At 41.7% G+C, this 26,583-nt stretch overlaps 1 protein-coding gene across 2 annotated transcripts in view; it reads left to right on the plus strand.

The window, feature by feature from the left end:
- The first annotated feature begins 3,595 nt into the window (after positions 1-3,595).
- SLC39A8 (solute carrier family 39 member 8) overlaps positions 3,596-26,583 on the plus strand; it is a 65,393-nt gene continuing 42,405 nt past the window's right edge. The window contains exons 1-2 of one of the 2 annotated variants that reach the window (XM_015250877.2): positions 3,596-3,745; positions 4,194-4,669. In XM_015250877.2, the coding sequence (XP_015106363.2) occupies positions 4,451-4,669 (219 nt within the window). In that variant the 5' untranslated portion in view covers positions 3,596-3,745; positions 4,194-4,450. Of the gene's footprint in view, positions 3,753-4,193; positions 4,670-26,583 lie in introns of both variants that reach the window. The other variant, XM_072939797.1, reaches the window with a different exon arrangement.

A 26,583-nucleotide genomic window follows, 5' to 3' on the forward strand; every position in this document is an offset into this window, starting at 1 on the left:
AGCTTCTGATAGACTGGCTATAGATCAAAGGTTCCAATGACTCAAGAACTCAAAAGAAACATGTTACTTACTCGATCCCCAGTGTTTTACAAAAGGATGTAACTCAGGAATATCTAGATAGAAGAGATGCATAGGATGAGATTTGGAGAAAGTGGGCAGAGCTTCTTCCCTCTGAATGCACCTCTCCACGAGTCTCCGCCTGTTCACTAACCTGCAATCTCTCCCAGCTCAGTCCCTTTGGATTTTTATGAAGGCTTTGCCGACTTCCAGCCCCTCACCTCCCCTGAGAGGTCAAGAGGGTGGGGCTAGAAGTTCCAACTTCTAATCACAAGGTTGGTTCTCCTGGCAACCAGCCCCCATCGTTAGGTGGGGTCCAAAGGTCACCTTTAATGCTCCCGTCACTTAGGAAATTCCAAGGGTTTAGGAGCACTGCGCCAGAAACTGAGGTGAAGACCACATGTATACTTCTTATTATAAACCACACTATCACACATCCCCTGTCAGGCTGCCCTCCTCACCGTACAGACTCTGGTAGCTCATGCTGCTGCTTGGCAGGGTTTCCCTCCTCATCCTTATCCTTACGCACGTTCTGTGCAGGGCCACCATCAAGCATGGATGCCTTCCTCACTCACCCATGCTCTGACTCCACACTTGGCTGCCCCTCTTTCTCTCCTGTGACCCAAGGATGCCCTCCAATCTTTGCTCTGACTCTGACACCCCACACCAGGCCACTGCTTTGTGGTGATGGCCCCCTGTTCCAGCTTTGGCTCTGACAACATACTGGGAAGGATGCTCCTCTCATACTTGGGTGCTGGGTGCCTGCACACACTCTTACCCGGTTAGGGGTGCATCCTCTGATTTTCAATGTTTCCTCTCCCAATCTGGACACCATTGTCACCCTGCTTGGACTCTGTCCCCACTAAATTTCCCTCCCACTTGGATAGCCTTCTCCCCAGTTCTGTCTCTAACACCCTTTTTTGGACCACTGAGACTGCCCTCCACGTGGATACACTTTATTATGCTATGCTCCCTTGACGGCTTTGGAACAGGAAGGGAGAGGAAGAGGCGGGAAGGGGAAGAATGGAACAGGGAAATACCATCTCCTAGATTTGCATATTAGTCCTTCCACAGGGAAATGAATGCAAATTGCATGAAAAAATTTAAAGGTGGCCAATTTGTTCCTTATTTGCAATAGTACCAAAAAATTTGGACTGAGAAAAATTTGAAGCTATCAGGAAAAAAAAAAGATTTGAGGTTAAATGCCCTTTCCATTGGAGAAATGAACTTTTCATTTCTCTCCTAGGTGTTTCACATTTTATTCTGATAGATGACTTCTAAATTAGACATTTAGAAATGAAAAGGTTGGAATGGATATCTGTATTTCTACCCCAGTTTTCTTGTTTCATAGATGAAGTAATTGAGTTAGGGCAAATGACTTTCTCAGGTGACACAGTCAGAAAGATAAAGACATCTTTCCGTATCCTGGCCAGTGTTTGTTGCATTCTCCTTTCATTATTATTATTGAAAATTATTTGATCTTTAAGGCAAATTTCTGAGAAAAATTAGTTTTTACATTACACCTTATATTTTAAATTGAAAGTCCTTTCCTTCAGTAATGATATTGCTGGTAGAATGCTATATTTTGGGCCCTAAAACATTGTCTGAGTAGCACTTTGGTGATTATATTCCATCAGAGTGGAGATTTAGACCCGGCCTCACCAATTTGGTAGTTAATAGCTTATAATTGTCTGAATACTCTCTTTTAATTGAGTGCTTACATTATGTTAACTGTTTTTGTTAAAGTTTCCCAGCAGGTTGATTATCATTTATTTTACTATTTATTGTCTTGTGGGGTTGAGGGACTGGCAAAATATATATACACGAATGGCTGATAAATAAAATTTTATTTTAAAAATCCACAATATAAAATTTGTATTACTTGAAATCCATTAACCATTTGTGGAAAGTCAAATATCTTATCAACTTATCAACACTGCAGTTCAAGTTGGCAATTTACAGCTTGTTGGGTGTAGACGAACCATTAGAATGTTCATTGATTTCCAAGAATCATCTTGAGTTACTGGGGCCAAAAGGAAAAATAGGCAACAGACCATATTTAAGAACTCAGGAAAAATCTTGAAGTGATCCCATCAACTGTGTAACTTAAGAGCTTAAGTGTGACATGAACTTACTTCTGGCCTTTGGGTAAAATATTTCTCCTTTTTGCACCAATATTATTTTGTAAATTAATATCAACAAATACATAGATTTATTAATTGAAGTATAGTCAGTTCACAATGTTGTGTCAGTTTCTGGTGTACAGCATGTTTCAGTCATATATATACATACATATATTCGTTTTCATATGCTTTATCATTATAGGTTACTACAAGATATTGAATATGGCTCCCTGTACTCTACAGTACGACCTTGTTGTTTATCTATTTTATATACAGTAGTGTGTATCTGCAAATCCAGATCTCCCAGTTTATACCTTCCTTACTCCTTCCCTCCCCCCAGTAACCATAAGTTTATTTTCTATGTCTGTGAGTCTGTTTGTTTTTTTTTTTAAACGAATACACACACCATCAAGATCAGTTTGTTGATCTCTCTCCAAGACAGGAATCCTTCTACTACACACCCATGGGTTTGAATCACCTTCAATCATGGGGAAATCACTACCTCCCAAAGCAGCTGTGCCTTACTTTCTGCAAAAACCTTCCTCTTGGTAACTTTGCCTTGTTACTTCTACTTTCTGCCCTCTGTAGTTAGAATACAGTTAAACCCTCTTAACATGACACCCCTTCAGTTATCTGCCCCTAGAGCCTCATCCTTCTGGAATTTTCTCTCCCTGTCTCTTTCTTCCATCATCAGAGTTCCTTATGGGAAATGAAATTCTTTCCCAGCCCCTTGTCTGGACTTGGTGTCTCTTTTAAAATGTGCTGTTTTAGGGGACTGTGCTCTCTACCCATGTAACCCAAGAAGAAAACTTTGAATTCCTCTTGTCTTTAGCCATGTAACAGTGAATCGTGGTTTCACTTTGTTTCTGGACAGTTACAGCCACCAGACACAACCTTTGCCCCTAAACACCGCATTCACTTTGCACAAACTTGTTGACCACACACCTAAGTCAGCTTTTCTTGAACCCTCATCTGAACAAACAAACATTGATTCTGATCTGCGGATATCCTGTGTGGCGTCAGGAAGGGCCAGCTTGAGCCGTGCTGGCTCAGTTAGCTTGCCACCAACGCTACAGATTTAGTTTCCTTTTTCTCCTGACTAGTAAGACAAAAAAGCAATTCCTGCTATTCTCTTAGACAATGCAAAGGGCTCCAGACTCTATTTCAGGAAACTGGTTTCAACAAGGTAACAAAGAGACCACCAGACCAGAATGGAGGGTAGGGATATCGACAAGGAGGTGGCATTCAGGTAACCCCTGGGGATGAGGGTGGGGAGCCGGCTCGGCTGAGGGTGGGAGGGCGCAAAGAGAGCCAAGAGCCAAGGCCAGCGGCTGTGCGCCCCGGCGTGGACGCGCGCGGTAGTTCAGGCTGGGGAGTGTGTCACCACGTGCTGCAGGGAGGCGGGGACAGGGTCCTCCTCCTGTTATCTGTGAAGAGCGCCGGGCCGGATCTCGGAGTTTCACAGCGGACTTGCCAGAGATAGTGTTGAGAGAGAGACAGAGAAACAGAGAGAGAGATTGAGAGACTGATTCACGTGGACATAGACGCAGAAACAAACCGGCGAGGTGAGAGGTTAGTTAGCAGGCTAGCTAACCCACTAGCTTGCCAATTGAGAGAAGAGATCTGGGAAAGGAAGGGTCTCGTTTAGACGCTCAAACTTCAGGACCCCAAAGGGCCATTTCCTGCAGCTCCTCGGGGACTGCACGTCTCACCCCTTCTAAGTTTGCTCTGAGGGAATGCAGCAGAAAGAAAGGAAGAGGAGGTGGGGTTCTACAGCCAGTAAGGTTTTCGTTCTCCCTAAGAAGTGGCGTGGTTTGGGGCTTCATATCCGGAAGGAGCATGTGTCATCACTCTGTACGCTAATCCTGGGACGTTTGCAAACCCGGCTCCAGGGCAGTTGGCCCCTTGCCCGGCCGGGTGTTCGAGGGCTCCGGCCTCACAGTGCTCCCAGGGCCGGCCAGCGGGTGGCCCGGTGGCCTTTATCTCTGTCCCCCTTTGTCCTCTTTATCTCAGGCTCTCCAGGAGGCCCGGGGGCCCGCTCTGTCTATCGCTCCACACCCCCGGCTGCACCGCCACTTCAATGCCCGGCAGGTCGCGGGCTGCTGCTCTTTCCAAGGCGGCGGAGGACCAGGGGCGCCCCGCGCCACCGCTGACTCGGACCGGCGCCGACGCCTGACCCGCGCGTCCTTGGGCACCCACGCCGGTGCGCCTGGCGCGTCCCTTGTGTGCGCCAGTCCTTTTCCGGCCCTCGACGGGCAGCCCCGGCCAGGATGGCCCCGGGCCGGGCGGTGGCTGGGCTCCTACTGCTGGCGGCTGCCGGCCTCGGAGAGGCGGCGGCGGGGCCCGGGCTCGCCTTCAGCGAGGATGTGCTGAGAGTGTTCGGCGCGAACCGGAGCCTGTCGGCGGCGCAGCTCGGGCGCCTGTTGGAGCAGCTGGGAGCCGCCCCCGCGGAGGGCGCCCCGGAGCCCGGGCAGCTGCACTTCAACCAGGTAGGGCTCGGGCAGGCCGCCCTTCCCCGCGGGGTGTCCGGAGACGTCCATTTGCACACGAACGCTGTTTATTGGGGGAGAAGTGCAGGAGGAAGAATTTCGTTACGTTTTTCAAGTGTGAGGCGGAAGCTGATTGGTGGTCCTTGCTTTTCACTAGACCCGGCTTTCTAGTCAGGCAGGGTTCAAGGGCTGGCGGTGTTGAGGGAGCCAGAAATCGCAGATTTATGCTTGATGAGCTGAGCGGCCAGACGCTAGTGATTATAACACTTTATAGAAAAGTTTACGAAGTAGTTGAGGGCGGGAAGCACTTTATGAGATGCATTTTAGGTAAGAATGGTGTACTGAAGTTTTCTCAGCAGACAGAGGCTCACATGCCACCCTCGTTAACAGTTACTCGGTGCCAACGAGATATAATGTAGTTCTTTTTTTTTTCTGGTGTACGTTACAGAAGGCATTTAGGCTGAAGGGCCTATTTACAGAGATAGACTAAGGGAGCCTTGAGGCCAATGTCACACATCCTGTTGGTGGCCGAACTGCGTTTAGAGCCATAGTTTTCAGTCATCTGTCAAGTCAAGGGTTTGATTTTAATATTCACTCAAAATTAAAAAAAAATCTATCTCAGTACATGTAAACAGAATTATCTAGGCATTTGGTAATTCCTAGGATTTAAGGACCGCTGTGAGTTACCTAGGAGCAATTAAGATCATATCCGTCAATAAACTCCAAAAATGACGATATTATAGATTCCCTAGTTACTTCTGTAATAACTATTCTATGGTAGTTCTTTGTGAAGTAGGCAAAATGTGCTTTCAGCATCCTCCCCAGAACTCCTCCCTACTTTTAAAAACTCAGTGCTTTGATTTTTCTTTTTCTTCTGCTCTTGTGCCGGTGACAACTGATGATGAATGGCAGTATGCAGTATTTTCCCTATTGTTCAGTCACTTCTGGGCAATGTTAGTTTGTGCTACAAAAAGTTTTTGTGGCCCAGGATGCTTGGGAAATGCTGAATATTATACTCCATTGTTGGAAATTTAGCATTTCCCAATGTATCTGACCTTACATTACAGTTAGGGGAACTTTAATCAGATACATTCTTTGCTAATAACATTATAGTTTGGCATTCTTTGTGTTAGAAATATCTTATCTCAATTAAAACATACAGTATTCAAGAAGTATAACTTTCTGATGCCATGGAATATGGCTCTAGAAGGGGCCATGTGGTCCTCTTAGGCATGTTCTTTAGTTAACTAACTATAGATCCAGTTCTGACTGACATTACAGTTGGTTTAATGTCTAGGAAATGATATGTTGGAAAAACTGTAATGACGCCATAATGTATTGATATTTTTGAAAATAAAAGAAAAGAAACAACTTCCTAAGTAGTTTCTGTCCAGTTGCAGTCCCTTCAACTGAGGGGAAACAGCTACGCTGACGAAAGCCTTTCTAGGCAGGGGCCCTCGAAGCTCGGAAAGAAGCTTGGGGACTTGACTTCCAGCTGCATATCTGTAGCCCACATATTGTTTGACTTAAATTATCTCCTTATCTTGCACTGTTGATGAATTATAAGGGAACAAAAGACTTCTGAGCCACACCTTGGCAGAGACACTGGAAAATACACCTAAATTATTTAGGAAAATTGGTTGTTTATTAGCAATGTGATTCCCAGTTTATGAGTAAGTAGGATACCTCAGTAGGTAAATTATATGTTTGTCTCTCATTCTTATGTTTTTATATTTAACTACCTTTATTATGGCCTCTGTGGGCATCAAACAGGGGTGGGAAGAAGTCCATAATTACTTTGGAAACAAAGGGAAGCTAAGGAAAATTTATCACTTAATCGGACTTAGCAAACGTTTGATCTTCTAAAACGTCGTGATTAAAACAACAATTGTCGGTTAAATGATGTCAAATGAAATGCTACTCCAGAAGAATCTATTAATTTGCTAGCATTTATATCTGCTCCAGCAGGAAACCATCCAGTCTGGAGTAAAGTTTAGGGCCATTAATATCTCCATATCTTAAAGAATACAACTTCAGTTTCCTCACCTACAACAAAATAGAGTAATAATATGTATGGTTTTCTAACTTTGAAAACATTTGAAAAAATAGAACTTACTCCTCTGGGCCATTTATTGAATCTCCCATGAGGTCTATTTACAAATAACATTATTCCTTTGTGTGAAGGCTGAGGTCAGCTTTTCCCAGGTGATAAGACTATGGTACCACAAAATTTAGATAATTTTGGAAGGTTTCCTAATATTTTTTCAGTGTGCCTAAGTACTAGGAAATTAACTTGTTGCTTTGAGAGAGCAAGGTGATCTGAGTTCAAACTGGAGACAGTAGAATAATTGAGTTTACTGTTTTGCTTCTTATGGTTTCTGAGGGTACAAAGCGCAGGTAGAAGAGGCAGCCTGGAGAAGCGGGAGGAGGGAGCTCTTTTAGCTAAGTGGGCCTCTGGGGCCCGAGACTGGGTGTAAGTCTGGTCTATCGCAGGGAGTTTCCAGAGTACAAAAGAAAGCCCCACTGAACGGAGAGCCTGGGTGACTAACTTAGGGGATTTAAGAAAGGGCTCAGTGCCACCCTTAGTTTGTTCATATGCTCCTTTATCATTCTCCAGGTGTTTTTTTTCTTCTCTCTTTATTTCCTCTTCAAAACACCTTATCTCCAAGTTCTTCTGTGTAGACCCATGTGTTAAACAGCTTGATAATAAGGGAGATCCTCATTCTCCAAGCTGTCACATTAAGCTGCGGGAAATGCCCCCATTCAAATAAATTGGTCTCCCGGAGGGGGTTAGTGGGGGTGCTGGAGATGTGGGTGCGGGTGTGGTACGTTGGCACAGGAGGCAACGTTTGTTTCTCACCGTCACCCAACCTGTTGTTCTTTTAATAGGTATCTTGCAGCACATCTCCTCTATCTTTTTTTTTTTCTTTCACATTTCTATCACCTGGTTGCCTGAACCTTGTTTTTAAGTCTCTTTCAGTTTGTTTTCAGTTTTCCTAAAGGAGTCCTTGGAGAATGCCTCTCTTCTTTCAGACCTCCCCCAGACTTCCTCCTCCTTTAGAATTGTCTTTCGGCTGGTGAAGTCTAAATCTGGGACCTGGCATTCAGGCCCTGCATCTCAGGGTTGATCCTGGGATGTCAACCTACCTGTCCAGACCTTGCGCTTGTCAAACAATACTATTCACTCGTCTCTGAATTCACCTTATACTTCTACTCAACCACTTGTTACCTCATTATGTTTCTTGCACGCTTCCTGTTTCCAGCTGGACTGTCCCACTTTTCCTGGAAGCCCCCTATCAAAATCTTAAATTTTTAAAAGCCCAGCTAAACCTTTCTGGGGCATCACCACCAGCACTGATTTGCTGATTTCTCTTTTTTTTGAATTCCTGAAACTTTTTTGTTATGCTAATGACACTTAGCTCTTCAATTCAACAAATATTTCAAGTAACGACTATACCTTAATTAGAGTGGCCAGTTTTTATTAAAACAATTAAATGCCTTCAAGATAAACTTCAAACAGTTTAATGTGGCTTAAGCCTTTTATTGATCTGGTTCCTGTATATTTCTCAAGCCTTATCCTTCGCTTCTACTTCAGTCCTAATGGACCACCTGTTGTTCCTGGTTCTCCATATGCACCTGCTTGCACTTCAGGTATCAGTTTAGACATCACCTCTTCTGAGAATCCTTTCTTAGTCTGCTCAAGGATTTAGTAGGAGCCCCTTCTATGTGATCCTAGATTAATTGGTGCCTGTGCAATCACGACATACTACATATTGCAATTATATTATAATATGTAATTTTATATGTATTACAATTTTCTGTTTATATGGCCGCACCCCCCCAACCTCCTTACATGCTTTTAAACAAATTGAAGGGAATGGTCTGATGCATCTCTCTAGGGGCTACTATAGTGCCTGGTACGTAACATGTATTTATTATATATTTTTCAAATGAGTGAGTGTGAATTGTTTAATCTGAGTAAGGTGATTTGTCCCTCACATGACTTTACAGTTTAGGTGGACGTGTAACATATGCACATGTAACTATAATGTGCAGTAGAATGATATGTCTGATTAAGGAATTTCAAACAAAAGTGGAAAAGGGTCAGATTTGTGTTTTCGAAAATTCATCTGCATGAGAGTGTGAAATGTGTCAGAGTGGGTCGAGACTGGAGCTAAGGAGGAAACTGCAGTGGTTTGTTTGAGATGTAATGATTGCTTCAATTTGGACTCGAGAGGTAGCATAAAGGCTCTGCCTTCTTGTGGAAGAGCAGGCATGACTGAAGAGTAGGCACAAAAGCCCCATGAAAGATATTTTCTGCTTCAGTCTTTTGCTTGTGGTAGTTATTTAGCTACTGTTGGATTTTTCCTTTCATTTGTTTCTGGTCCAGTGAGAGGCGGTAACTCTTGGCTTATTTCAATGGAGGGCCAGGCTAGTGGTCTCGAGCAAAGAGCAGGTGTGTGTGTGTGGTCATTACATGCATGTATGCATAGCTTGTTGTCCATTGTACTTTCTTCCTGGGATGGGGGTAGTAGTGGATTAGATGATGGAGGTTTTTGGAAGTACTGACCATGGACAGAGGAGAGAAAGAGCATCTTCTCTCTCTCTCTGTTTTTGTTTGTTTTTTTGCCTTTATGTTCTGAGAAATGGTGGGGTAAATCTCCCAGCCTCCTTGTTCAGGTGAGACACTGGCTGGAAGGGCAGGACTGAAGGGCTAGGTTGTGCTGTGGTCCCTGGTGGCTTTTCCTTCAAGACAGTAGACCTATTCTGATCTATTACATCACTCCCATTTAAGTTGACCGTGTACAGTGTGTCATTGTTTCCAAGAGGTTTTGGGAAAATGAGAGACACTCATAATTCATTTGACTATGATGTCAAGAGCTTAGTTTGCTTCCATGCCAGGGATGATTTGGATCCACATGAGAACAGACCCATCATTTTTTCTATCTTGAATTCCCAAACTTGCATCTTTAGCCATTCCAAGGAATCACTTGAGCTCTGTTGTGCATGACAAAAACAATTATATCTATTTCTGTTTTGTAAATAAGTTCATGTGTGTCCTATTTTTTTAGAGTCCACATGTAAGTGATATTATATAGAACAAGAAACTATATTCAATACCTTGTAATAACCTATAATGAAAAAGAATATGAAAACAAATATATGTAGGCATATGTATGACTGAACTACTACGCTGTACACCAAAAGTTGACAAAACATTGTGAACTGACCATACTTCAATAAAAAATTTTAAAAATTAAAAAATAATTATATCTAGGATTTATTGGTCTTTTACTATGTCACATAACTCTTAACCAATTTATTTGTATTATCACATTTCAAGATCATAACAATCCTATGATAAAGATACCATTATTAATTTTACACAAGAGAAAAATATGGTGCCAGAAGATTAAGGAACTAAACCAAAATCATGCAGTAAGTGGTCAAACCTCAGGCAATCCTAAACACTGTGCTGTAGTGGACTTTTTGAATTAAAGTTTAGAAAATCATACTGTCTCTAGGCAAGGCAACTGTTACCGCAGATTTGGAACTATGGGTAGAAGTTACTAATCATCAGTCAATCACTTGTCTGGCTCCATTGCTTAGTTATGTTAAGGGAACACTGCTAAGACTACATAAGGCACAGTGGTGATGACAGGTCCTTGTCCTCAGAGAGCTTATAATCGAATTAAGAAATAAGATGGAAACTTGTGAAAAGTGTGCAAGGCAAAACTGCAGCAGTTAAGTAACCACTGAAACAAATCTTATAAGACGTATCATAAAGCTGAGGGCGATTAACTGCCAAATGAGTACAGTGACAGCACGTGTTACTGGTTAGAAGGCTAAGCGAGCCTTTTGGGAAACACCTCGTGGAGGAGTTAGCAGTCAGTCAAGTCTCCTTTTGGAGAATTTTGCTTATTTGGTTTAGTCTGTAAAAGACTTCTTGGCTGAACATCTGCTTGTGCCAGAAGTGTCTGTGCTATTAATTACAAGTTGGGTTTTCCTGTAGGTTACATGAATTCCCTTTTACAGACTGAAGTTTTCTTTTAATTTTTCTTATGCACTGAATTTTTCTCAGAGAAAATACTTCAGCAACAATAGTTTTCCTGATTCTGAGTTTCAAAAGTTTTCCTGGAGAAAGGCATATTAATCAAATTGTTCTTTTTCCTATGGACAGACTTCAGATATGGGAGAAATACCCATGTCTAGTATTCAAAGTTTCAGTCCTGTTCTCCTTTTTACTCTAAAAGGATTCTGCCAATGAATTCACTCTCTTCTGGCAGACTAGAGTGTAAGTCCTCCTTTTTTTTTTTTTTTTTTAAATTGCCCCGTGTTCTCTCTGGTAGATTTTTTTTTTACATGTTAATTAGCTATTGTTTTTCTTTTTTATTGAAGTATAGTTGATGTACAATATTATAAAAGTTACAGGTGTACAATATAGTGATTTGCAGTTTTTAAAGGTTTATAGTTATTATAAAATATTGGTTCTCTTCCCTGTGTTGTATAGTATATCCTTGTAGCTAATTTTATACATAATCATTTGTACCTCTTAATCCTGGAAGTCCTCCCTTTTCATGCCTGTGGAGCAACTGCATTGCTGACAGCACAAGCCTGGAGAAGGAGGTTTGTGCATAGGCACTGCAGAATGAGCTGGAGCAGTGAGCAGGGAGAATAGGTGGGCAGAGCACGATAACAGGGGTGCTCTTCTCTGACAGAATAACTAACTCTGAGTAAGTCATTGCTGCTATGGGGGAGTTTGAGCTCTCTCCCCAGGTACCAGGAGAAGAAGAGGCAAACTTTTCCCCTTAACTGAGATAGATCTTTATTTCTCTCTAGGGATGTTCAAAGTCGAGTAGCTGAGTGGGAGATTGGCAGTTTCTGTGCTTTCCCGGCTTCACATCGTATTTCTGTTTCCTGACGGTGCCCACTTTGGGAGATGCTGACGGGCAGGAACTTCATTTCCCCATCAGAAAAAAATCCTATTGCTTTCCAGCTACAACTGTAGTTTAAGGTTTTTTTCCTTTAAATTTAGTATACATTTAGGATATGTATTCAGGATTCTGTATACTTCTGTATATACTATATATAAAATTGATAACAAGGTTCTACTGTATAGTGCAGGGAACTAAATTTAATACCTTGTTATGACCTATAATGGAAATGAATATGAAAATATACATCTAGATAGATGTATAACTGAATCATTATGCTCTACACCAGAAACTAACACATTGTAAGTCAACTATCTTTCAACTGAAAAAACTTAATATACATTTGAATCCTCTACGTTACCCATTTCTTCTGGCAGTAGTAGGGGTCAGAAGAGAAAAACAGGAATGTAAATAGACAAGGAAAGTAAGCCTGAAAGATGGAGAAAGATTGACATTCCTCAGGGAAAAGAAAAGCAACCCCGTAGTGAGGGCAGCTTAATGTGTTTGGTAATAAAAGTTTGCCAGTTACGTGGATTCAGAGTGGCATTTCCTCAGGGGACTGTACATATTACTAAGTGCACACAGTTGACATTGGGATCATTTAAAGAATGTTGCTAAGCTCTCGACAACCTAAGAAACTGTTTTCTAGTTTTCTGAGGGTGTTCCCATTTCCAGCTCCAGGTACCAGTAGATTCCTGATCATAATTGAAACAAGTCAATTTATTCTCAAACTACTCCCAGGTGTCTGTTTCAGGAGGCCAATGAGTTTGCTGAGTCTTGAGATGTATTTTGTAAAGAAATGAAACTATCGTTGAATTACCCTTGTGATAATGGGTTTTGGGAACAGAGAGAGTCTTCAGAAGGAGCCTTGTTTAATTTGGTTTCCGTCTCCTTCCAAAGCTCCTCCGTTGTTTCCCTTGGCCTGAAGTTTAAGGAGAACAAAAACAAAAACCTGTGAATCTAGATCAAAGGTGTTAACCTGAAAAGTAGTATTATGCCTTCCAAGTCCAAATATTTTTGACTTTTTAAAAATAACTTAATACTTAGAGAAAACATCCAAGTGAGCATTGATAAGGCCTCTAAGGCTCTGGTTCTATGAACCTAGTTCAAAAATAATATAGTTGTCAGCGATGTGTTCAGCAGGCTTCTGAGGTCTCTAAGAAAACACAACGTAATGGGTAGCACTTTGGCCTCAGAGTCAAACAGACCTGGGCTGAAATTCTAAGTCTGTCCCGTACTAGCTGGGCAATCACAGGCAGGTGGCTTGACCTCCTTAATCCTTAGTTTTCACATCTGTGAACTGAAAAAAATGAACCTTACCCATAGGATAGTTGTGAACTAAAAAAATATGAACAATAATCGTTACTGAGCATCCCCTCTGTTTCAGGCACTTACATATTTAGTGCGTTATATACAGTAACTTAAACAAGTAAGGATTTTTTACCCATTATCTGTATTACTTCATGTAGTAAGTAAAAAATAAGACAATGCATGTGAAATACTTAGCTTCATATCTTGCTCAAACTACATGCTCAATGAATAGTTACTATCGTCATTATGATACTGTGTTGGTTGTTAGGGCTTAACAATAGCTTAACTATCCTCAACAAAACTCTCTCTCACTGGAGGCTTGAGCACCTTAGAGTCAGTTAACTTAGAGGAAAGTGCTGCTATAAAAAGACAGCAAGGGTTAATGAAGTAAAAATTCAGCGAGAAATACGTCAGTCCAGTGACTTTGATTTCAATGCTAGTTTCCATGGTGACTCACATCCTGAGAAAAGCTTTTACTATTTGCCTCTACTTCCCTTTCATCAAACAGTAGTCGTAAACTCCTGAAAATGTAAACCTTTGATGCAGAGACTAATGAAATAATCTGAGTGTTTCAGTATGCACCGGGATGACGAGCATTCCCTCTTCTCTGGAAAACGTCTGAGGCTGTACTTAGGGGTTGGCTCTGTTTCCATTGTTTTTGTCCAAAGTTTACATCAATACCAAAATGTGAATGGTTGAAAGTCCATATTATACTTATAGAAATGGGTGTAATTGTGGTTTTAAATTTAGATTCACCTCAGAAACTCTGTGTGGGTTTTACAAGCCCAAAGAATCCGGGGCCCCCACGTTCAGCCGACCTTGGGTAGCAGGCAGGTAAGAGCACAGGAGCCACTTTGTTCTCACTGTGGGAGTGAGGGATGTGTCTCTTCAGGGACAGGGGAGGAGAAGTCAGCCCGAACTTCAGATGAGAGGCAATGGTAAAGTGAGTGCACCGACTCTGAGGTAGGTAACACACCCTGCTTTTTATATATGTGTGTGTGTGTGTATACACACACACACACATATATATAGAATGTATATACTAGAAAACACAAATCCTTTTGTTAAGGGATGCAAGCTGTTGAGGACTCCAGGTACTTGAGTTTGTATGTGAAATCACGATGCTCTACAGTTTTCTTTAGGAGCAGGGTTCTCAGTATGTTCTTTGGTTACTTTACCTACACGTATCAATGAGAAAGTCTAGACACTGGCTCTGTCCCTAATCTTGGGATGAATGCCATTTAAGTAAACGTTTAGGTAGAGCCTTCACTCTAGCAGAGAAGCAGGTCCCATCCTAATAGGAGTGATAGTTAACGTTTACGGAGTACTTATCACGTGCCAGGCGTTGTGCTCAGTACCTTCTTATATACCGTCCTGTGCATTCTCTTAATTTCCTTGGCTAAGTGCTCTAGGCATGCATGAGGAAACTCGGGCTCAGCTAGGTCGAATACCTCACTCGGAGTCAGAGCTCAGAAGTGGCAGAGTGAGGGCTCCCCTCCAGGGTGACTAGATTTCAACACCTGTACCCTCTCTACTGTTGCTCTTCATGCTGAAGAATGTCATCCCATGGAGGGCCTGGTTTATTTTCCAGAAAGCCGAGTGCCTCCTATATCATCCAGGTGCCTGGATGTCAGAGTAAAACTGATGCCAGTTTCCTGAAGCCACTGGGAACCGTACAATCATTTGAAGCAGGAGGGTGCTCTCTGCTGAGATTCCTCTTGTTTCAGTAAAACAAGGAAAAAAGACTATTATTATTATTATTATTATTATTATTATTATTATTATTATTATTATTATTATTATTATTATCCCTGCTGCAGCTATCTCTTCAGTAGTCAGGTCTGGCTCTAAAGCATGACAGTCCCACATTATTTTTCAACCTTACGAAGCTATTACCTGATCACTGATATCTGATACTGAAAACAGCATTATGAGAGACTTAGGACGTATCAGTTTCCCCAGAAACTGAGGCACAAGGAAGTCACTTGGCAGAAGTCACCAAATACCCAATCTTGTCTGAGAGAACAGCTGTTCCAGTTTTGAGTCCCCAGCTCTTCCCCATCGTGCTGGTTTTAGGCAGGTGCTGTTAGGGCAGCCCCTGTGCTCCGAATCCCCTGAGCAGCCCATGGTCTTTGTGCCGCACTTTCTGTATATAACTGGGCTGTGGAGATGTATGAATCTGATTCCATTTTCTCACCTTCCGGACACTCCTCAACACCTTGTGGTTTGGTTCTGTCCCCACTGCTTCCTTGAAATTGCTCTCCAGGACGTCACCCAGAACCTTCTCATTGCTAAATACAGTGGGCACTTCTCAGGCCATAGCTCTCTGTTAATTTTGACACATCCTACTTGAAACACACCCCCTTCTTGCCTGCAACTGTGCCTGTCTTGGTTTTCTAACACCTCTGCCTGATTATTTTCAATTTCAACGTCCTGTTCATCCTTTAAGTATCAGTGGTCCTTGGAGTTCTACCCCAAGCCCTCTCCCTTCTGGTTCTGCACTGCCTCTATGTAACCTCAGTCACTCCTCTGGCTGTGGTCATTATCCAACCGTGGATGCTTTCTGCATAGGTTGGCTTGGTTCAGGTTTCTCTCTTGAGGTTCAGCCATGCACGTCCTGTTGCCAATTGACGTCTAACTCTCTTCCCTCCCTGACTCAACCTGTCCCAAATAGAACTCATCAACTCCATCCATCCTTTCCTTATCAACACTTTCTGGTAATCCTGTTCTGTCAATCTAAGTGATCAGTATCACCATCCACTTCAGTGAGTAAGCTGAAAACCAGATGTTATTCTTGATTCCTCTCTCTCCCTACCTTGCATATCAAATGCCCGTAAGTCCTGTCACAGTAACCTTTTTCTTTTTCTTTTTTTATTGATGTATAGTCAGTTTACAGTGTTGTGTTAATTTCTTGTATATATATGTGTATGTGCGTGTGTGTGTATATATTCCTTTTCGTATTCTTTTTCATTATAGGTTATTACAAAATATTGAATATAGTTCCCGGTATAGGGAACAGTAGGACCTTGTTTATTTATTTTATATGTGGTAATTAGTATCTGCAAATCCCAAACTCCCAATTCATTCCTCTGCCCTCCCCCTTCTCCCCTTGCAATCATAGGTTTGTTTTCTATGTCTGTGAGTCTGTTTCTGTTTTGTAAATAAATTCATTTGTGTGTGTGTGTGTGTGTGTGTGTGTTGTTTTTAGATTCCACATATAAGTGATATCATGTGGTATTTTTCTTTCTCTTTCTGGCTTACTTCCCTTAGAATGACCATCTCTAGGTCCAGCCATGTTGCTGCAAATGGCATTATTTTATTCTTTTTTATAGCTGAGTATTATTCCATTGTGTAAATATACCACAGCTTCTTTATCCAGTCATCTGTCAGTGGACATTTAGGTTGTTTCCATGTCTTGGCTATTGTAAATAGTGCTGCTGTGATCATTGGGGTGCATGTATCTTTTTGAATTAGAGTTTCCTTCAGGTATGTAACTTTTAAATATCGCTTACTTCACCTCTCTAAATTCCAGCTTTCTCTTTTGTGTAAGGGGGATAATTTACCTACTTTGTGGGATCATTGGGAGAGTAAGTTAGATACAGTGTCTTGCTGCCCTGTTTGTGCCTGGCGGGCTGCTGCCCACTGCCTTCCATCTTGCCCCATTTCCCATCTTCCACATTGTTGCCAGATTTATGTCTCAAATATGCAAATCTGATCATTTCCACCATCTTCAGATGGCTTCTCATTACTGTTAGAATAAAATCTGAACTCCTTGCCTGCTACTTAAGACCTTGCAGTATCTACCCCTACCCCCAATATTTTCCCAAACTGATTTCTCCTTTTTTTTCTCCATGTCATCTTAGATGTTCTTTTCTCCAGGAAGCCTTGGGCAATCCCACTACTTTAGGGTAGGTTAGTTATCCTGTCTTCTTCACATTCCCAGATGCTACCCTAAAACTTACCAGGCCATCCTCTAATTACCTATTTATCTGAACCCTGTAATAGTCTGTAAGATCTATTGTGAGGGACAGGGTTTATCTCAGTCACCTTCTTTATTCCTGTAACTAGCATAGTGTCTAGCGTATAGTAGGTATTCAGGAAGTACTTGTTAAATGAATGAATAACTTCAAACTTTTACAATAAATTTTATAACACAAAACAAACATAACTTTTAAATTATTTCAGTCAACCTAGATGTCTCATTTAACTCAAAGTAAACCAGCAATCCATTTATTTGTTGCTGACAAGTTAATAAAACAAATAGTAGAAAAGAGTATGATTAAACTGAACCCATGTATCATATCAGTAGAAGAAAATAATAATGTTTTTTGTTCCTTCTAATTTCTGAGATTTTCAGATTTTTTCGGTCATAATTTAAAATTAGATTTTCTCCATAGCACAGAGCTATAATTTTTAGGGCGGCTTAGAAACAATGATATCAGTATTAGTTTATTTGTAGTATCAGAGCCCTACTGAGCTGACGTTGGGGAAGTTTTATAAAATGGGCAAAGAAACTTGTGATTAGAAAATGTGGCTCTTCAGAGTTCCTGGTAAATAACTCTCAGATAACAGTAGTAAGCCTATGCCATATTAATGTTTTTTAGTGAAAACTAATTGTATTTACCGTGACAAAAATTTAGTGAGAAGAATAGCATTGTTTTACATTTTTGCAAATCTCTAATGTCTGGCTTAGTAGAAGATAGTTGGATTCTAATATGTGCTTCTGTAGTCAATCTGTAGGAACATGTTATTTAGCCTCTGGAATATCCATTGTTCACTCAGAAAAGACTGAGAGTGAAAAAGGAAAATGAAGTTTTAGCATTATTATGAAATACTGTCATGAACTTGCATATTGTCTGGCAGGGTCTTGGTCACCCGCAGGGGTCCCTGGACCATACTTTGAGAACCACTGTACTAAAAGATTGTGCTGTAATTGGGCCTGTGATGGACAAGGTGATTCCACATGTGCAGAGGTGAGATGACTTTGAAGGATGAACTCATTCCTCATAGCATCTACCCCAGCCCTGAGTTGGAGAAGCGGCAAGCCTTTCACACCTGGTCCCCCACAGGGACTGAGTGGAAAGCCCTTGGTGAGCAGCAAGGCTAAAAGGATTTTTGTTTTGTTTTTCTGTCTTGGCAGCAAATGGGAGGAGGCCTGGGGACTATCTTGCTAGTGATGGAAAATAGGGCGGCCCCTGCCTTCTGGAGGCAGGTCAGGGTCATGAAGTCAAGGATACAGACTGTTTGTGCTCTGACAGCAAACCAGGCATTTAGGGGTAAGAGGGCTTTGAGAAACTGCATGTGGAGTGGGATAGAGCTGAAAAACTTGTCAGTAGCTGTGGTTAAGTCAGAAGACTTTGTAACCCTCTTTTAAAGAGTATATCATAGCTTTTAAAATTTATTTTTATTTATTAAAAATTCCAGCCTGTCTTCAGTGTGTTTGGAGAAACCTAGAAAAAGATTTTTATAACCTCTGATTTAATTTTAACTTCCTAACTGAAACAGGAACACATACATGTTGTCTAAAACTTTGGCAAGTCAGGAGGAGGTTATAGCTCAGTGGTAGAGTGCGTGCTTAGCACACACAAGGTTCAATCTCCAGTACTTCCATTAAACAAATAAATAAATAAATAAATAAATAAATCGAATTACCTGCCCCCTCAAAAAACAAACAAACAAACAAACAAACAAAAATTGACAAGTACAGAGAAGCAAAAAGGAAAAAAAAAATTACCCATAATTTCACCATCCAGAGATACACACTGTTAACATTTTGAAGCATATATCTCCAGATTTTATTTAACCTTATTTCTAGTATTGGTGTCATTCTATACATACTGTTTTGTAACAGTCTTTTTCCCCCTTAACAATGTATTATAAAACAAGGCGGCTTTCTCCTTTAAATAATATATGGAGGAAGGGCTCTTTTCATCTCCTCTTAAGGAAGAACTTCAAAAGTGCATGTGAACGTGTGTGTGTGTGTGTGTGTGTGTGTGTACATCGTGGGAGGGAATGCCCAGCACCATAGTGGCTTCAGTAAGAAATATAAGTAAGAAAATCTGCGAGGAGAAATGGAAAACAAATCTTGGGCAAATAGAGTTGTGATCACTTGATTAGCCACCTCTTACACTTTGTATATCTGGAAGATCTTTCTAGAATGTTCTTTGCTCAAGCCTTAGAAAACTCTTTGATTATGGTGAAATAACGAGTAAACTCTAAAGAGGAAATTAAGAGGGAAGAAGTTCAAGAGAAGTTTGGTAGAGGGTGATTGAGCACATTGTTGTGCAATATCAAGGCGATTTGAAAGTGGTACTCGAGTTTCTTGTAGCCAAAGTTAGATAGTTCCATTGTTACATCACTAACAAATGTGGAAGTGATGTCCAGAGTCACTCAACATTGACATTTCTGCTGCCAGGGTGGAATATTTAAATCACCAGCTCCGTGACATTGTGCAGTCCCCCCTGAAGGGGCGGGTTAGTGGAACTGTTGACTGGTTTCAGGGTCAGAAATGGCCTCCCACTTGTTAAACTCAAACCACCCTTTTTAAATATAAATATTTAAATTGTCCTATTGGGATCTTTGGCCAGTTGCCATATTTGAAACACTCTTGTGTCTACTTTTCCCTCTGTACGTCTTTTGCTTCTTTTGTCATTTTGTTTAGGTTACTACTATGAACTTAGACTGGCTTTGCTATTGGTTTTAAATATTACTGTGATGACAGGTAAGAGGTTCATTCATTCATTTACTGATTCATTCATTCAGCAAGTATTTACTGAAATCTTCTTGTGCCAAGCACATAGTATTATATTGTTAGTATTAGCGTTAGTAAATACTAAGGTAGATATGAGTTCAAGGATTGCAGAGGTTTCTTTCTCATTAAATAATTATTTTGGATCTTCATCTTTTTCTCTTCTGAATAACAATCTGTGACCTAACAATCTGTGACCAGTCTTACTGGTCTCGTAGTCATATGTAGTTATATGATGGTAGCTTAAGTGGGTGAATCAACAAGTTGGCTTCTCTGCTTGAACTGCAAGGATACTGGGTTTAAACTAGTCATAGGGAGGCAAAGCATTCAAGACGGCGCACATCCATGTATTCTAGGTTTGATGGTCCTCTTGCAGGCGTGCTTCATGGTGATGCCAGCAGGCATGGGTGTGCAGTAGAGGGTGTTGTGCCACATCTGGGCTGTCTGCTGCTTGAGTGGGGCTGTTGCACCTGCCCAGTGTTCCTGCTCGGGTGATGGATTTCTTGGGGGGAGATGGACAATAAGGGGCGCTTTTGGTTGGGGGGGCAAAGAATGGCTACCATCTTGCATTTCCTTCTTAATTCTCATCATGGTGAGAAAACTTGGCTGATGTTTGATTGCTTTTGAGGTCTCTCTTTGGGTAGGGTGCTAAATATGGCCTGAGAGTACTTTAAATTTATGATTCAAGTCACTATAAGGGGAAACAAATACACTCCTTGTCAAGGTCTAAGTGGTTCTTTCTTTCATTATTTGTGTTCTTGGTGTTCAGTCCACCAAAACATACGAGTATAGCAGCAAGAGTGCTGGAAGACACAAGAAGACATTGGTTTGAATTCTGTCTTTAACACTTACAAATTGTTTAATCTTGGACATTATTTCTTTATCCCAGATTTCCCTTAAAATCCACTTTAATAGCTGATGTGGGAATTGAAAGAGATCAATCATATAGTTATGTTAAGCACGTAGCTCTTATGTGCTTCCCAGAACATCTATAATAACTATTGTTTATAAAATTTACTTGTCAACTAATCACCTACTTATTTGCAGTACTGATTTCTGACTTATTTAAGTTCTTGTGGCTCATGTCTTATCTCTTCAGCCATCAGAAGTGTTGAACTAACGTTTCAAGTGCAGAACATGTATCTCCTCCTCCAGGAAGCCTTCCCTGACCTCTTCCTTCTTCCCTCACAAGACCTTGCACATATCTTTATTATTCCACTTATCCCCTTGTATTGTAGTTATCTGTTTGTATCTATAAGTTTTACATACTGAATGGTGAGCTTATCGAAGGTGGAACTATGTCTTCTTCTCAGCACCTAGCAGAACACATGGCCCAGAGAAGATGTGATCAACCTGTGTTTGGTGAATGACTAGATGAACGAGAGTGAGGGAGAAGTGGAACTGGCTTCTACAGGAGCAGAATAGAGGAAGATTTTGCATGGATTTTTATTCAGCCTCTTACCTGCGGCATCTCTTCAAAGAACAGGAGACCTGTCATTCACCTGGAATATGGAGAGGGATAGGTTACATGGCTCTTGTCTCAGCTACGTATATACAAATTCCAGAAGGTTATTTGTAGTTTTTACCGAAAAACAACAGCTGTGGCAGAGCAGGGCATGATAGGGAAGTCACTAAAAGAAAAGAAGGTAGATGGGACCCTTTCAGACTTGGAGTCTAACCCCAGTTCTGCCTCTGGGACTTCGTAATGCAATTTAGAGTTTAAGTGCTCAGCTACTTGACCACCAAGGAAAACCGACCGGACTTGATGTTTCACTCTAATTTTGATCGTCACTGAGTCTAGATGTATTACAAGGCTCTCTCTCTCTTGGCCTTTACCTCTGTGGCAGAGAGCTGTGACACACCTGGCAGCATCCTGATTGGGGATGTGAGCTGCTCGCCTTCCACAGAAGCACAGTCCATGCAAAACAGAATTTGAAACCACCCCTGGGGTGACTTTTGAGTGGAGTGATACTTCATTTGTGGCGTGGTGTGAAGGCCTAGGCTTAATGGGTACAGGATCAGATGGTCCTGTTGCTCTGTATTATTTAGTGGGTGCCACTTGACTAGGCAGCCAAACAGAGAAGAAAGCCCATGTGCTGGGAAAAGGAGGAAGGATGGAGAAGCTGCTCTCTTCATTTCCCACAGCTCTGGATGCAGCATTCCTTTGCTAGTTTTAAAAATGTCTTTTAAATAATTACTTTATGTATCAATTAGGACTCTTTCATTTCTAAGTAAAAGAAACCTAAGAGAAATTAGCTTAAGTCAAAAAGGAAATTCATTGGCTCAGGGAACTGAAGAGTCAATGGGTAGAACCAGCGTTAGGTACAGCTGTATCCAGGAGATTTAGTGCTGGCATTGGATACCTGCCTCTCTCTATTCATTAGTCCACTTCCTTTTACCTGGTGGAAAAGTGGCCTCAGGAGCCCATAGACTCCTAGAAATCCCAGTGGAAGATTTCTTCAGTAGCTCCACCAGCGAGTGGACAGGTCTGGGTCCTATTTCCCTGGTCAGCACCAGGGAAATCACATGGAGAGGGGCTCTGGTGGCAGGCAGGTGGGCTGTTACTGGATGATGGGGAAGGGGTCTCAGGCAGGCAAAACCGATAAGCACTCACTCCATTTTACTGGCTACGTTTTGGGCTTAGCTTGCTCTGCTTGATTCTCTGGCTCCCTTTTCTGCTTTTGCACAAATCGAGTATGTGTTTCTATCCTCTCTCCTGATGGTCTCCGCCACTCCCACTTAGCCATTGTCTCCTTACAGAGGACAGCCGTGTCCTTACCTCTGGCCTCTCCCTTTCTCAGAGAACACTCACACATCGTTTCTATCTGGTGTCCCACAGGCAGGCACTGCAACTTTAAATGTCTAAAACCAAGCTTGCCACCATCCTCTCAAAGGTATTTCCCCCCCCCCCAGATTCCCTTATCACACCAGTAGCAACATCCTCTTTCTACTTTCCCAGAGTTGTAACCTCAAAAGTCGTTCTTTGACTATTTCCTCTGCATATTTTTTTTCTGCTTTATGTGAACTCTCCGTAGTTCTTTATCATTATGTCTCTTAAGAATGTATCACTTTCCCTCTGGTTTTATAGCTACTGGTGTATCTGATTTATTTCTGCAAAAATTATTTAGGTTTCTTGATGGGAGGTGTGATGGCTTATTTATGTTTGTACTATTTCTTTCTTGGTTGTCACCCTCCAGCTTCCCTTGCCTTCCACTGTTTCTGTCAGTATTATACCCAGGATTTTATGATGCAATAAATATTTGTTGAATGAAGAAAAGAATTGATGTGCTGTGTAGTATAATTACGTGGTCATTATACCTGGTTTTGACAAGGAAAGCCAGAGCCTGACAGGAGTTAAAGCAATGAAGACAGAGTTTATGCAAGAACTATTGCAGTGGGGGAGCAGGGACCTCCGTATAGAACTGGGCTCAGTTCCAAGTACATCACGGACAGGTGGGGGTTTACAGTCAAGGAGCAAGGTGGGGGGGGTCAGTGGATGGGAAATTACTAAGAGGAAACATCAAGCTTAGGGAGGGGTTTTGGTTTACTAGACCTCAGAAGATTCCTACTGAAGGCAGTCCGGGATAATCAGATCTCAAGGGTGAGAAATGAGGAGTGGGCCAGATATTAAGGGTGATCAAATATTAGCGATGGGGGATTTCTCCAACCTGACTTAGCAGGACTCTTGCTAACACTGGGGAGTGCAGGCCCAAAAGGATGGAGGCAAGGCTGAGACCTAGATGGCTTAGAAGAACCTGATTGAAGTTTGGTCCAGTAGAGAGTGTGTGTCATCCTCTAAGCTGTGTAATTTCACATCTTGCCTAACTCATTGGCATTTATCCCAGGCAGATTTCCACTGTAAAAAATGCTAACGGAGGAACTTGCCCTCATTATTCAACCTTCCCCGTCCCCTTTTTGCTCCAGCCGCAGCATTTCCACAAAGATCTATCTGGGAAAGAAGAGGGAAAAAAAACCCCAACCTTCTGACTAGTCAGCTCTGGAGGAAGACAGAGCAGAGGAAACAGAAGAAGAAATGCCTGGGACTATGTGCTAAAATGATGTTGAATATAATTTGGGGTCTTATTTATGATACAGGCCAAAACCTTCTTTTCTCTACCATGACCTGACTTTGGTGCTTCCTGTGTATAAGGCCCTTCCGAGATCACTTTAATGGGGTAAGAGACTGGCAAGTAGGAGGTTAAGTCCACACTAAGAAAATATCTTTAGGAAGAAGTCAGCCCCCTGTGCATTCGTGCGCCTGCCGGCGGGGGTGTGCGTCCCCTAGCAGAGAGCTCACAGGGCCACAGCACACATCTGGTGGCGCTCTTGAGAACAGCAGTTTTGTAAGAGCAAACAGATGGAAGGAGGAACAGCTGAGTCCAGGAAGGCGAAGGAGGGAGTGAGAGCACCTGAAGGCACATGCCGTTCTAGTTAATCTCCTTGCCTATCTGCCCAGGAGCGCTTGTGGGCCACACTGGCTTCACAGTTCCTTCAGTGTTTGTTTTGGAGGAGAAGGGGTGTGTTTGAGAGGACGTTTGGACTTCCTCAATGGTTCTACCGGTTCTGCTGTCACCCTCACTGTGCAGGCCCTGGGCGCTCATCCTGTTTGTCTCTGCTCTGGGCAGCACCGCCCTTTCTCAGAAAGCTGCCTTCTTTGTGTGAGGTTCAACTGTTTAATCAAAGCACAATCAAAATCAATATTGTTTGAAGCCAAACAAGGTGCTGTGTAATGCTCTTTGCATTCTACTTGCTGGAAGATAGCTGTTTAATTAAACTAACTAATTAATTTTCACTCATAACTTAGCTCCTTTGTTTTGTTTTTAATTAAAATATAGTTGGCATTCAATATTATGTCAGTTTCAGGTGTCCTACCTAGTGATTTGACGTTTGCAGACATTGTGAAATGGTCACCGTGCTACGCCTAGCAACCATCTGTCCCATGCAAAGTTACTGCAGTATTATCGACCACGTTCCTTATGCTGTGTATTGTATTCCCATGGCTTTTTGTACCTTTTAGTACCCTACACCTATTTCACTTCCCCGCTTCTGACAACCACTGTTCTCTGAAGGTAGAAGCTATTTTAAATAAATCAGGCTGCCATTAATTCAGTTTTTCATGCTATTAGTATTCTATCCTCATTCTAAAATCATAAAGCAAAGCCTAGAGGTTTGTCATCTCTCTTCCTTTTTGTTCTTTCTATATAGATCGCCAAGACTCTCAGCTATTTTGCAGTGTTGATTATGTATTCGACTGCATTGTTTATTTTTCCTAACCATATATAGGAGAGTGTCTTTAATAACGTACAATGAGCAATCTGGGCATCCTTAAGGATAGTGACTTTAAAACTCTTGATCGCCATTTATAGTGAAAAATGAACTTTACATTGTGTGGTCCAGTGTACACGTGCATGCTACGTACAAAGTGTAACTGAAGCAAAAGTTTGATTAAGTCATACTTACCCTTGTGTGTGACGCACTCTCAGTTCCTATTATATTGTTTTTCACTTACAGAATGCTGACTGTGACTTAGTGGATTTCCTGATTCACTGATGGGTCACAATTAGAGTCTGAAAAGAACTGCTTAACAGTCATCAAGTTTTAGGAAGTCTTATACTGTTAATTCTGAGACTTTGCAAGTTATCTTTGAGCAGCTTCCCCTTTTCCTCCTAGTTGATAGTTGGAGGAACTTGAAGTCCAAGTCCTTAAGACTTCCTCGCAGGGAAACAGTGCTGCTCTGTGTTTACCCTGCTACACCTATTCCTGGAGTCCTGCAGTGGGGCGGTTGAACCACAGGGACTCTGTACTTTTTGAGCCTAACATTTATGCTCCTGGGTGTCTTCATGGCAATGAATAAACTACACCCGCTTTCTCTCCCTCAGTTGGCTTTTGAGCTATTTTCTCCGTCCATTAGTTTATTGTCCCCTATTCTTGGCCTAAGAGAAGACTAACGCAGCATTGAGTGTGCTGTCTCCTCTTCCAGGGGTGGTGCACAGCCGTCACTGTCAGGAACCCAAAGGAGAGTTTGAGTTCAGTAAAGAACAGCTTTAGGCACATACTAAATCATTAAAAAAAAAAAGTCTGTGCATTTTCTTTAAGGCAACTGAAGCTGTAGCCTTCAACAACTACCTATATTTTGATGTGTTTGATGTTTTTTCATCTTTCTGTCATAAACAGTAGTGATCTCTTTTTACCAAATCTTACATTTTTAATTTGACTGTTTCTGTTGTGAAAGGAATGGCAGCACTTTAAGGTCAAACAATTAACAACAACTTTGGAGTTCTCAGCACACTCAGTTCATAGTGTATTAGTCAGCACGAGCTGCCATAACAAAATACTGTAGACTGGGTGGCTTCAACAGCAGAAATTTTTTTTCTCACGGGCTGGAGACTGGAAGTGCAAGATCAAGGGTTGGTGTCTGCTAAGAGCTCTCTCCTTGGATGGCTGATGGCTGCTTTTTGGCTGTGTCCTTACATGGCAGAGAGAGGGAGAGAACAAGGAAGCTCTTTCGTGTCTCCTTGGAGCAGGGCCTCACCCTAGTGACTTCATCTAACTCTAATAGCTCCTAAAGGCCTCATCATCAAATATCATCACCTTGTGGGTTAAGGCTTCAATGTATGAATGTGGGAAGGACGCAATCCAGTCCATAGCACAAAGCTAAGGTCTCAGTGGGGTTTAAATACTGGCTGAAGTATACAAAGAAATGTTCCTTGCACATCTTAAAGACAGACTTTTCTATTTGAGTGAATGAGTGTATTTCATATTCTATAATTCTAATAACCTTTATTAGCAATAGTAATACATTTAATTTCTTTTGTATTCTTCCTAATAATGCAAGTATATTTAAGAAAGTTTACAATTAAAATATGCCCAAGAGTAAAATGATACTTTGAAAAAGTTATTTCTGCCCAGAATTTTTTTCC

This window comes from Vicugna pacos, chromosome 2 (genome assembly GCF_048564905.1).
Source record: "Vicugna pacos chromosome 2, VicPac4, whole genome shotgun sequence".
NCBI classification, from domain to species: domain Eukaryota; kingdom Metazoa; phylum Chordata; class Mammalia; order Artiodactyla; family Camelidae; genus Vicugna; species Vicugna pacos.